The sequence below is a fragment of the Rattus norvegicus genome, chromosome 9 (genome assembly GCF_021556685.1).
Source record: "Rattus norvegicus strain SHRSP/BbbUtx chromosome 9, alternate assembly SHRSP_T2T, whole genome shotgun sequence".
In the NCBI taxonomy this organism is placed as follows: Eukaryota; Metazoa; Chordata; class Mammalia; order Rodentia; family Muridae; genus Rattus; species Rattus norvegicus.
Genome location: NC_141542.1, coordinates 42,189,049 through 42,201,327, shown reverse-complemented (window position 1 = coordinate 42,201,327; position 12,279 = coordinate 42,189,049). Strand labels below are relative to the sequence as shown.

Below are 12,279 nucleotides of genomic sequence, written 5' to 3'. Positions count from 1 at the left end.
ATGGGGGGGGGGTGCATGTCGAGGGAGCTGGCAGGAAGGGCATCACGTTAACTGTGACACCTAAATAATCCTTGACTGATCGGCAGGATTTCACGATTCAGCTAGAGGCAGCAGTGTGAGGGAACATTAGACATGCTCTTCGTATGGTTCCAAGTCAGGATCGGATTGTGCTGTTTGTATGTCAAGAAGAACACTGTGGTGATACAGTTTAGTACCTAAAATTCCAGGGGAAACTATTTTTTTTTATCTTTATTAGCTTGAGTATTTCTTATTTACATTTTGGTTGTTATTCCCCTTCCTGGTTTCCGGGCCAACATCCCCCTAACTCCTCCCCCTCCCTTTCTATAGGGGCTTCCCCTCCCCATCCTCCCCCCATTACCACCCTCCCCCCAACAATCACGTTCACTGGGGGTTCAGTCTTAGCTGGACCAAGGGCTTCCCCTTCCACTGGTGCTCTTACTAGGATATTCATTGCTACCTATGAGGTCAGAGTCCAGGGGAAACTATTTTAATCGGCAGAAAACAAGAAACCTCATGTTTTATCAAGAGACATGTGCCCTTTGCCCTCAGTTGATGCTTTTCGCAAACATTTTTATCAATAAGATGATACATTTAAAACTTTACAAATAAGTTAAGTGTGATGCCCTTCCAGGAACTAAGACCATGGGATGATTTGGACCTGTAGTTATTTAGACCGACAAAAAAAAATTGGTTTTATTTAACTTACTAAGATTTTAAGTTCTTGACAGTTCACAAGTAAAGATGTTTCTTCTCTTAGTCTTTTATCTCTGTTTTGCACATGGCGTTTTACATATTCTTTTCATGTTATAAATTATGCACATGAGTGTGAGTTTCTGCCAAATGTCAATACCAGGGGAAAAGCTACATCAGACTTATCTCTGTATTCAGAAGCCGTTTGAAATGGATGTTAAATGGTTAGATGGTTTGATTAATAGTTGCTTCCTAGGGAATCCACTAGACACAAGTTAAAGGGATTATGCCACATATTGGCTTACATCAGGAATACTCTTATTGGATTAACAAAAAAAGTCCTAGTGAGACCAATTTCTTGACTCCCTTCAGAGGCAAGACAGAGCAACACACATTGTTGATGTTTGCAACATTTTTATTATAGTAGGGTTACATGTGCACTGTAGAAACTTTACATGTTACGGATAAGCAAAAGCAAGAAAAGCTCTATAATCCTAACCCAGAAATAACCCAGCTACTGTTTTAGAGGAATTCACGATGTAACTGACACCCACCCCACCCTGACTTTTTTTTTTCATTTTCAATGTACATGGCTAAGTTGACCTTTAGCAAGCCTGAGCTATTATATACTTCTCCTCCAGTTGTTGTGAAGATCTTTGCCTCTGCCAACATCACACAAAATAACTAATATTTAACTAATAATTAGTCAAAATAGGTGAAAAAATGTGTATTTCTTCCAATGCTAATTAAGTTAAATACTGTATATATATATAATATAAATATATTACTGGGCAATTTATCTCTCTGTTTTTATTTCCCCCTGGTGGCTATTTTTTTTTCTGCCAGGGCATGCCACTCTGTTACTATTAAATTGTTCTGGAGAACTAAATGCAAGTTACCAAGCTGTCCCTCCCTCTGACCAGGCTAGTCTTTTATCATATTTCCGTTTGGTGTCACTGATCCTTGGAAGAGGGACTAAGAAACCAAGAGAAAGATGCAGCTGTAACCCCGTCCTGCAGTCACTTGAAAACTGAGTACACATCACAAATCAGTGTCTTCCAGAAAAGGAAGCAAAGAGAGAGGCAGGCCTTGGAATATTAATTTCTGTGCGATGAGAATTTTTCAGAGACGGTGGCAAAAAACAGACCTTAAAAGTAGGATATTTCCCTAGCCTACTTTGAACTAATTTAGAACTACTACGAATAAGAATGGCATATTGTAATGCTGGCCCAGAAGGAGTATAATGAAAAGGGTACTCGAGTGACAGCAAAGACAGATTTGGTAATCACAGTCAACAGTAAGGTCTGTTCATCCACTGTGGGTGCATTGAGCCATTTCCTTGGGACATGTATGAGAGTCATGTATGGCTGTGCCCTGAAAATTCTATAAAGAATGAACACTTTTATGGCTTGATAACTAAGAAATTAGCTGGGGGCAATGTTGAAATTCTTTCTTGGAAAAAAACGGGATGGGGGGGGCAGCTATGAAGGAGAAAAGTGAAAGAAGCAGCAAGGCTGGGAGCCCAGACGCAGAAAATAGAAGAAACTGAAGAGAGTAAGAAGTTTAAAAGAAATCCATTGTAAATGCAACCTATCCAAATCATCAAGATAGATTGCAGCGTCCACCCTAAAGGGTTCAGTTTGTGTAAGCCAGGCATACAATATGTGAAGCCTTTGAAATAATTCAAATGGAACTTATCTCTCATGTGTCACTTAATAGTGAGTTGTGTCTTCTATGAAGCATACATGTTGAAAGTAGTGGGTGCGTTTAAATATTTTTTTAAAAAGTATATAGAGCATGAGATGGAGAGAGGGCAGTAGGTATGGAGGAAGGGAGGGTGGGAGGGGGAATCACGTGACCCGGATGTTAGAAGCTCCGTAAGTTGTTAGAATTTGATCTTTTTAGATTCCCCAGTTACTCTCAGAAACTTTCCCCTCAGAGGTAGCTTCAGAATCAAGGGGATCATTTATAGTTGCATTTGATGTAGATAAATAAAAGGTGCTTGGTGTAATGGTCATTCTACTTGAAGTCACCTTAAAATTCAACAAAAGGAATTTGATAGAAACCTCAATACCTATGGACATAATAGGTTGGGATCATAAAAGCAGTCTAGATTCAAATCATATCTGAGGAAAAGAAAGGAAGGAGGGAAAAAGGAAGAGGGCCGTCTTCACAGGTGTGTCTAGACCAGAGAACATAGCTGATACCAGTTCTGAACTTGATTCATTTCCTTCTCATGGCATCCAAAAATCTGTTGGTTCAGTGTTATAAGCAACAAAAGGAGAATTGTGATCTGGAAATGAAAATGTGCTTAGCTATTGCATGGACACTTTAAAGGTTGTGGAATTATTGAAACAGTGAAGTAAAATCCGTGGTCCTGACATACAGTTTAAAACTTTATAAAGAGCTGAATTTATTTAGTGGTCCGGACCATAAAGCTTGGGCATAAAAAGAGTATATAAAATGTAACTGACAAAGGGTGAAGCAAGTTAAATGAGGGTTCTTGAGCAAAGGGAAATATTCACCGGAAGTCTAGTGAGGGCTTAGCAATCTTGTCTTTAAATGGGCAACCAAGCCTCTGGGCTGACCGGATAGCCTTTTCCTTTGCCCTCTTTCTGCAGTCAACCAAAAATTTGTGGTTGAGATCCCACGAGGAAGGGGCACATCTTATGACTTGAAATGCTGACAGAAACATGGTTCATGGCACGCGCTCCACTGAAGTGATCTGTAGGTTTCAAACCCCACTGGTTGATGCTGTAATGGTCTCCCTCCAAAGAGGTGGAAAATGAGCTATTTTAAAATACTTTCTGAGCATTTTAAATTCTTTGTCACTGTGGTCTTATCTTCTTTCGATTGTGAACCTCACTATGTGAAACTTATGGCTCTGAGGTAACACTTCCACGATTTCCATTCTTATGGATCGATAATACATATTTTCTCTCCAACTGTGGCAATACACAACTAAAAACCATTAAGCATTGTCTAACTCTTGGGTTAATCATCCAAATTCTAAAATAAAAAAAAAAAAACAACCCACATACTATATGTATATAAATATATGTGTATATGCACTATGAATGAATATAAATCTGAAAATATACATATGCTTATTGTAGGTGTATATGTACTGTTATACACACCCCCTCCACATCTTGAAAGAGATTTCAAGGAATTAAAAGACTGATATTTGTAACAGCAATCTATGGAAACATAATATATTTAACAGTCACAACGTACCTTTACGTATGCAGACACAAACCTGCGTGCAGGATGATGATCAGAACGCAAGCTGACTTCATTAACTTTAGATAAACTCCAGATAGAGAAGTGCAAAATAAAACATACACGATACCCATTTTTATTTTTAGCGCAACTGTTAAAAAGCCAATTATCTACCTGTGAATGTATGCCACATCTTACTTAGAGGACACTTCTTCATAGTCAGAAACGAGAAAACGTCTGCCCCCAGCTCTCATTGCCTCTATGAAATTGCTATTAAAACAAAATCCTGCAAGACATAGTACCCGGCTCGGCTCTGCGTGATCAAGGAAAACCTGGGCACGAGTTGGCTGAGGACTGTCTTGCGGAGTCCTCCGTGCTCACCGAGTGGGAGGGTCACACTGGAGGGACGAATAAGGGCAGAGATGCGTCCCGCTTCCACTCGCTGCGAGCTGGCGCGGGCCACTCCGCGGCGGTGCGGCAGCCCTGTCCGGACTCCACCGCGCCTCCCAGGGGCTTTGACACCAACCCAAGGTAAGCTGCGCAGCTCTGCCACCGGCTGTTTGGGCTTGATGTCGCCCACACAAGCCCGGTCTCTGTCATATGCTGTGTTTCTGGTCATTTGCCTGCATCTGCTTTTAAAGAAAATGTCAAAACGGTGCTGCACAAGTGCACACATTTAAGGGGAAATCTGCCCACCTGCAGTTACGCATTCCCACGCGGAGCCGAGGGGGACCCGGTGCATTTGGCCAGATCAGGCCACTTTGATACGCTTCCTATAATGTGGCTCGTGTTTGTACGTCCAGGTCACGCGGGCTCGCGCGTTCCACTTTAGTTCTCGGTGGATTTTCTGGGTGGGTTTGGGAAGCAGAACTGTATGCGATGCTGATGCGGGTGGAACGGACGCGAGCTACCGAAGAAGGGGTAAACGCATAGAGCAAGCTACGAATTCTGCCGGGCTGCGGTCTCTGGGGCTGGGATGCTGTGCCGGGGGAGAGGAGAAAGCCAGGACGCACAAGCTGGGACGCCCGGGTCCCCCGTGGAGTTACCCTCTTCGACCTGTGCGGGGGTCCCCAAGCCCGGATTGGGCTGGCGCGGAGGAGGATCCGGGTCTGGTTCCCGACTGCTCGGCCCTGTGCCTCCCTCAGCCCGCAGAGTGCGCAGCGCGTCCGGCCGGTGCGCAGCCGCCATCCCCGCTGTCCTCGCAGCCGCGGCCACCGCGGGGACGTCAGGGTCCCGGCGCAAAGGGACGTCGTCCCGCCTCCGCCCGCGGCCCTCGGCTCTGCCACCGCCGCCTGGAGGAGGGAGGCGGCGCGCATGGTCCGGGAGAAGTTTGTTGGCCCGGAACCAAGCGCGCCACCACCACCACTCAAGCCAGCTCTTTTGAAGCAGGCGGGAAATGAAGCTTAACCTTATCCTAGTTAGGTCGTGGAGGGATCTGGAACTAGTTGAGTGGGTGAGCAGTTTACCCACATAGGCCCCATTCCATGGGGGACAGAGGAAGACGCATGTTGGGTCTCTGGGGACAGTGGACTTAGCAGTAGAAAGAATGGTACCCAGATGCTGAAAATGTGTACTTTTAATAGAACCCTCCAGGAATTGCGACAGTGGGTGTTGTGAGACCTAGTGCGAGGCTGGGAAATGGAAGAGTAGCAGAAATAAATTGTGCAGCCTCCACCCACCCCATCACCAATTCAGAGGCTACTTACTCCCAACCTCTCTTTGGAGAAGAGGTCTGGGAGGAAAAAGGATGTGAAGGGGCTAGGGGCACTTTAGAGGAGTATACATCTTCCCACTCCCCACCCCCACTAATGAGCGGTTAGGGAAAGCAACACTCCTGTACAAATCAAGGGCTACAGTTGTTCTTTATGGGAGGAGGAAGCCTGACTGAGAAGGGTGGCATTTAGGTTCTTCTGAATAGGCAAGAAAAGCCGCTGGGCCGGTTCTAAGTAGAGAGCTCTTCACAAGGCGCCTGCAAAGGAGGTACTGGGATATCTCAGTGTTTCCATGGTGCAAACTGTAATTTCTCAGTCCTGAGATGAACGGTTGGGGGTTTTCTCATGGGGATAATTCTTCAGGGCAGAAGGAGGTAGCCATCACGTATAGGGAACTCATTCTCATGGGGTTTGACCAGAATGATTTCCCTAAGTGTTAAGAAACCTAAATAAGGTGTTCCAGAGGAGAAAAAGTCCCAACAACAGAATAGAACAGGAAGCCGCTCCATATGGACAGGTAGAAAGGGAGGGGAAGAGAGCCACGTGCCGTCATGTTTGCATCTGAATCCTTGTTATCTCCGAGATACTCCTGAATAGATGGAAGTCCATGGTCCTCTTCAGAAATGGCAACTTTCCAACCATTTTTTTTTCTGGTCCCGCAGTTTAATCTCTTTTGCTAAAATTTCTGTTCATTTTCTGAGGCAGGAGAAACGGGTTGGAGCCTGAATGGACGGCTCTAGAGACAGAAGGAAGTGTGGGTAGAAACCATAGGAATGGGAAATAAGTGGAGGTCCAAATGAAGGATGAAAAGCAAGCAGGAATAAAAGGAAGTGGGGTTACAGACATGCTACCATACGACCCGGAAGTAAAACTGTGCGGTGGGAGACGGAGTGAAGGGGATGAGTTGAGTTACTCCAGGCAGGCCTTGCTGAGAACTCGTGTCTCAAAGAGGCAGAAGATAGGCAGGCTTAACCGAGGAAAGCAAGCAGGGAAGACAGAAGGAAAGGCACGTCTGAAGGCTTAAAGGTGTTGAGGGGTGAGCGGTAATGTGCCGGGTAAGATTGAAAGCGCATGCTAGGTGAAGTCTAAAATGAAGAGGGATGATCGTGCCTGCGGAGAACAGACTGGAGACGGGAGGCTGAGAAGCAGCGGGTGCTGCACGACGTTGTAGTACAGACCAATAGCAAGACAACCAGGTGAGGAAGCCACATACTGACTCTAACAGCAAGTAGTGAGAGATGAAGAGGCCTATTCCATCCACCTGTAAATTGCGAGTGGAGAACACCCCTCCAGTTTGTAAGGAACCAAAGGGAATCATGCAATTCCAGAATGCCATAACAGAAAGCCACCAGAGCCATTCAGATAAAAAAGAAGCTGAAAAAGGTGGATGCGTTGGGAAAATACACAAAGCTATCACTATGAAATTCTAAGTGACATTGTATCACAGGTCAGGGTACGACTACGGAAAACAGAACCAGAGCTTGTCCTCAGAAAGCAGTGGAGGTCGGCTGCAGTTGTTAAGATTTAGGGTGTGGGAACAGCTAGTGCAGACAGCTGTCATTCAGAGAGGTGTGTCAACAAAGCGGACACACTGTCAAGAATGGAGAAAACTGCTTAGGTGTGTTCAAATAGAATTTAGGGGTCGATGTCTTCAGGGAAGTGAGCACTACTTTTGAAACAAAGGGAGAATATCTGTGGGACCTTGAAGTATTTGGGCAAATTCGTCAGTAGTACACATGTTAGCAGTCAGGATGCTTTCTGCTGTGGCAAAGGCTAATTTCAACACTATTACTATTTTTGAATCTCACTGAATCACATCCACCAAACCTAGCAATTTTATCTATCTTTCCCTCCAATACTCATTTCATATGTATCCTTCTGCAAATATTAAGTAGTCTCACCATATTGGCTAATAGATCTCAGTATTTGTTTCACTTTCAACTGAAAAAAATGCCTTAGACTGCATTCCTTCTTTCAACTGCTTGCACAGTTACCCTTGATGGTAGCTTTACAGGGGGCTAATGAACAAATGTAACAGTTTATGTTTCCTTAAGAGGAGAAGAAGAGTGGAGACAATGTAAGAAAGCTGTTATTGGGTAGGACAGACTTCAAAGGCAAGTAGTGGAGCTCAGTCAGCCCACAAGGCAGTGGATGGTGAGCCTTGCCTGGGATGGTGTTCACAAAATACACAAAAAATGGCTTTTGATCTGAAAGTTGAAGGCAGAGTGTCCAGGTGGTCCGAAAATTGGGGAGATGGTCCAGCAATAAATAAATACATACATAAAATAGATAATGTATGGATGTTTAAAAGGGACAAGCAGGGTTGTAGTTGTAATTCAGAAGTAGAAATATGCTTACTGTGCACGAAGTCCTTATTTTGTTTCCCAGCACCTGCGGTCTCCACCCCCTAACTGCCCCCCCCCCCCCAAATTACTAGGCAGAAGAATGGCACTTGGGGTATTGCTAATAGTTTAATGGAACACTTTGGAAAGCAGTAGATAAGCAGAGAACTAGAGAGATAAGACTTCACTGTACTAGAGCCTTATGTGTGCGCCTTGCTTCCCAGTGTACAAAGAAATGCCAGTGAGGATGGATAGGAGAGCCCTCACATGATTGGGCCAGTTTTAGAAATAAAATTATAAGCCAGGACTTTTCACACTCACCTGTAATCTGGCACTCCTCTAGGGAGGCTAACACTGGGTGATTACTAAAGCCTTGTGAGGAGCTGGGGGGAGGGGGGCACAGAAGATCAATTTTCAGCAGCTAGGAGACAAAAATTGGGAATGGAGAGAGGAAGAAAGGTGTCTAGTTAGAAGGCTGTTGTAACTTTCAGGATTAGAAATTGCCTTGAAGTAAATGAACACTTTTCATAGAGAAAGCGTGCATGGTTTCAAAAGGCGTGCTTTGGAAAAAGATTTGACAGACTTCCTTCCAGGTCTGAGGTGCATGAGACAGGGGATGGGGGCGTTGAGGGGTGCAGGGGTGGGGGGGCTATGGGTGGAGAAGAAACTAAAGATGATCCGGAACCTCCTATGTTCCTACTTTGACAACATTGTAATAAAAATATAAAGGGGAAGAGATTCCAGTGCAGTGTGTAAGAGGATAGAAACCTTGCTTAAGTTTTGGCAGTTTTCTGTGGGCTTACTTCAATTCCGACAATAAAATAAATGATGAAATTATAAAGTAACGACACACCTATTCCAAAAGCGTTTGTGTTTGATTATTAGCTTAGGATTTTAACTGCATGTGATAGAGTTTTTGTTGTGTTCTGTTTTGCTTGCTTCTTTTTTTTTTTTTCTTCATGAACGATAGATTCTCAAGACTGACGAAAGAACAGATGTGTGGCACCTGTTGTCGTATGTATTTACACAATGCCACACTTCATCGCAGCAGAACTAGGCTTTCCTGCTGGAGTTGCGTATGGACATACTGGAGCACAGTCAAGAAAGTCTGATTGAGAAATCAATCATCCGCCCTATTATTTAGCATTCCCTCTGGGAGGAACGCTCTTGCACACATTTTACAGGTCAAACATTTTTCCCCCCTCACTCTCTGACAACAAACGCTTTGTTGGAACAAATGAAATTTCTAACAAAAATGATTGTTTTCAAGAGCAAATTAGAGGCACCCATTTGAAGGACTCAAGAGATTTGGAGCTTTTACGAAGTTTTTTCGTAATCTCTTTAACCTACTGATTTGAAAGTTGAGAGGTGTTACTTAATGGAGCAGTGCACGTAAAAGGGATCGGTGTCTTCTCCCACTACTTCTCCTGTTCTTCATGTTCGTTTGCTTGTTTTTCTTTTTTGGCTGATGGCTCTCATGTAGTACACAGTTTCAAAGATGTCAGGTGAACATGTAAAATGTTAATTGGTGCAACAGTAAAATATTCATATTTGAGGGAGATTTGATCTGTTTTACTCAGGCTCTCAGTGACAGGCTTCTGAACAACTTCATCTGGTAAGACCCCATCATTCCATCCACCGATCCATCCACGTATTCGTCTTCCCATCCATTGCTCCGTTGCTCTATCTTCTCATTCAGATTTCCTATCCTGCCTCCTAGACCACAGCGACACCAGGCACTTATTTACTTATTTATTGTTAGTTTTGTAAATGTGTATTGCATGAGTTTACGTATACAACATGCAAACACGTGCCCATAGAGACCAGACACCCTTAGGCTCCCTGGAACTGGATTTGCAGCCAGGAGTGAGCTGACTGATGTGGATACTGGGGACCAAACCTGGGTCCAATCCAAGAGCAGCAAGTGCTCTCCTTTTTTTTTTTTTTTTTTATTAACTTGAGTATTTCTTATATACATTTCGAGTGTTATTCCCTTTCCCAGTTTCCGGGCAAACATCCCCCTCCCCCCTCCCCTTCTTTATGGGTGTTCCCCTCCCCATCCTCCCCCCATTGCCGCCCTCCACCCAACAATCTAGTTCACTGGGGGTTCAGTCTTAGCAGGACCCAGGGCTTCCCCTTCCACTGGTGCTCTTACTAGGATATTCATTGCTACCTATGGGGTCAGAGTCCAGGGTCAGTCCATGCATAGTCTTTAGGTAGTGGCTTAGTCCCTGGAAGCTCTGGTTGCTTGGCATTGTTGTACATATGGGGTCTCGAGCCCCTTCAAGCTCTTCCAGTTCTTTCTCTGATTCCTTCAACGGGGTCCTATTCTCAGTTCAGTGGTTTGCTGCTGGCATTAGCCTCTGTGTTTGCTGTATTCTGGCTGTGTCTCTCAGGAGCGATCTACATCCGGCTCCTGTCGGCCTGCACTTCTTTGCTTCATCCATCTTGTCTAATTGGATGGCTGTATATGTATGGGCCACATGTGGGGCAGGCTCGGAATGGGTGTTACTTCAGTCTCTGTTTTAATCTTTGCCTCTCTATTCCCTGCCAAGGGTATTCTTGTTCCCCTTTTAAAGAAGGAGTGAAGCATTCACATTTTGATCATCTGTCTTGAATTTCATTTGTTCTAGGCATCTAAGGTAATTCAAGCATTTGGGCTAATAGCCACTTATCAATGAGTGCATACCATGTGTGTTTTTCTGTGATTGGGTTACCTCACTCAGGATGATATTTTCCAGTTCCAACCATTTGCCTACGAATTTCATAAAGTCATTGTTTTTGATAGCTGAGTAATATTCCATTGTGTAGATGTACCACATTTTCTATATCCATTCCTCTGTTGAAGGGCATCTGGGTTCTTTCCAGCTTCTGGCTATTATAAATAAGGCTGTGATGAACATAGTGGAACACGTGTCTTTTTTATATGTTGGGGCATCTTTTGGGTATATGCCCAAGAGAGGTATAGCTGGATCCTCAGGCAGTTCAATGTCCAATTTTCTGAGGAACCTCCAGACTGATTTCCAGAATGGTTGTACCAGTCTGCAATCCCACCAACAATGGAGGAGTGTTCCTCTTTCTCCACATTCTCGCCAGCATTTGCTGTCACCTGAGTTTTTGATCTTAGCCATTCTCACTGGTGTGAGGTGAAATCTCAGGGTTGTTTTGATTTGCATTTCCCTTATGACTAAAGATGTTGAACATTTCTTTAGGTGCTTCTCAGCCATTCGGCATTCCTCAGCTGTGAATTCTTTGTTTAGCTCTGAACCCCATTTTTAATAGGGTTATTTGTCTCCCTGCGGTCTAACTTCTTGAGTTCTTTGTATATTTTGGATATAAGGCCTCTATCTGTTGTAGGATTGGTAAAGATCTTTTCCCAATCTGTTGGTTGCCGTTTTGTCCTAACCACAGTGTCCTTTGCCTTACAGAAGAAGCTTTGCAGTTTTATGAGATCCCATTTGTTGATTCTTGATTTTAGAGCATAAGCCATTGGTGTTTTGTTCAGGAAATTTTTTCCAGTGCCCATGTGTTCCAGATGCTTCCCTAGTTTTTCTTCTATTAGTTTGAGTGTGTCTGGTTTGATGTGGAGGTCCTTGATCCACTTGGACTTAAGCTTTGTACAAGGTGATAAGCATGGATCGATCTGCATTCTTCTACATGTTGACCTCCAGTTGAACCAGCACCATTTGCTGAAAATACTATCTTTTTTCCATTTGATGGTTTTGGCTCCTTTGTCAAAAATCAAGTGCCCATAGGTGTGTGGGTTCATTTCTGGGTCTTCAATTCTGTTCCATTGGCAAGTGCTCTCTTAACTAATGAATCATCTCTTAGCCCCGACAGCAGTGACTTCCATTTGATTGGCTGCTATATCCGCACCCAATTAATGGTCCATAATAGGACCCTCATCTTATCAATGGAACGAAGGAAGGAGTAAAGTTTTCAATCGTTCCGTCCTTTGTTGTTTGTGTTTCCTGTGTTAAAAACAATATCAAGGAATTCTTCAAGACCCATCGTCCTTAAAATCCCTTAGGCTCTATAATTGTTTTAAAGATTTTGGGAAGTGGACTAAAGAAGTTTAAGAGAAAAGCATCCGAAACTCATCTGGTTAGTAAAGGGTGGGGAGAAGAGTGGGTCACATGCAGAGGTCAGAATCTTGCTCCTGCCATGTCAATAAGAAGTAGATTATAGTTCAAAGGGTTTGTCATAGACGATCTACTAGGGTCTCTGTGGGCTGGTCAGTGCTGAGTCCACTCACAAGTGTGAGGTCGCCTTTTGTTGCGCTGGATAGGAAC

General features: G+C 44.0%; 2 protein-coding genes across 5 annotated transcripts in view; one reads left to right on the top strand and one right to left on the bottom strand.

Annotated features, from left to right (window-relative positions):
* Positions 1–4,688, bottom strand: part of LOC148003666 (uncharacterized) — a 65,799-nt gene extending 61,111 nt beyond the window's left edge. Inside the window, exon 1 of the mRNA XM_087568152.1 lies at positions 4,315–4,688. Within this exon, the coding sequence (XP_087424278.1) occupies positions 4,315–4,609 (295 nt within the window). The 5' untranslated portion in view covers positions 4,610–4,688. The remainder of the gene's footprint in view (positions 1–4,314) is intronic.
* Col19a1 (collagen type XIX alpha 1 chain) overlaps positions 4,395–12,279 on the top strand; it is a 348,475-nt gene continuing 340,590 nt past the window's right edge. For all 4 annotated transcript variants that reach the window (XM_087567043.1, XM_087567044.1, XM_087567042.1 and 1 more), the window contains 1 exon segment: positions 4,395–4,464. The gene's annotated coding sequence lies outside the window, so the exon portion shown is untranslated.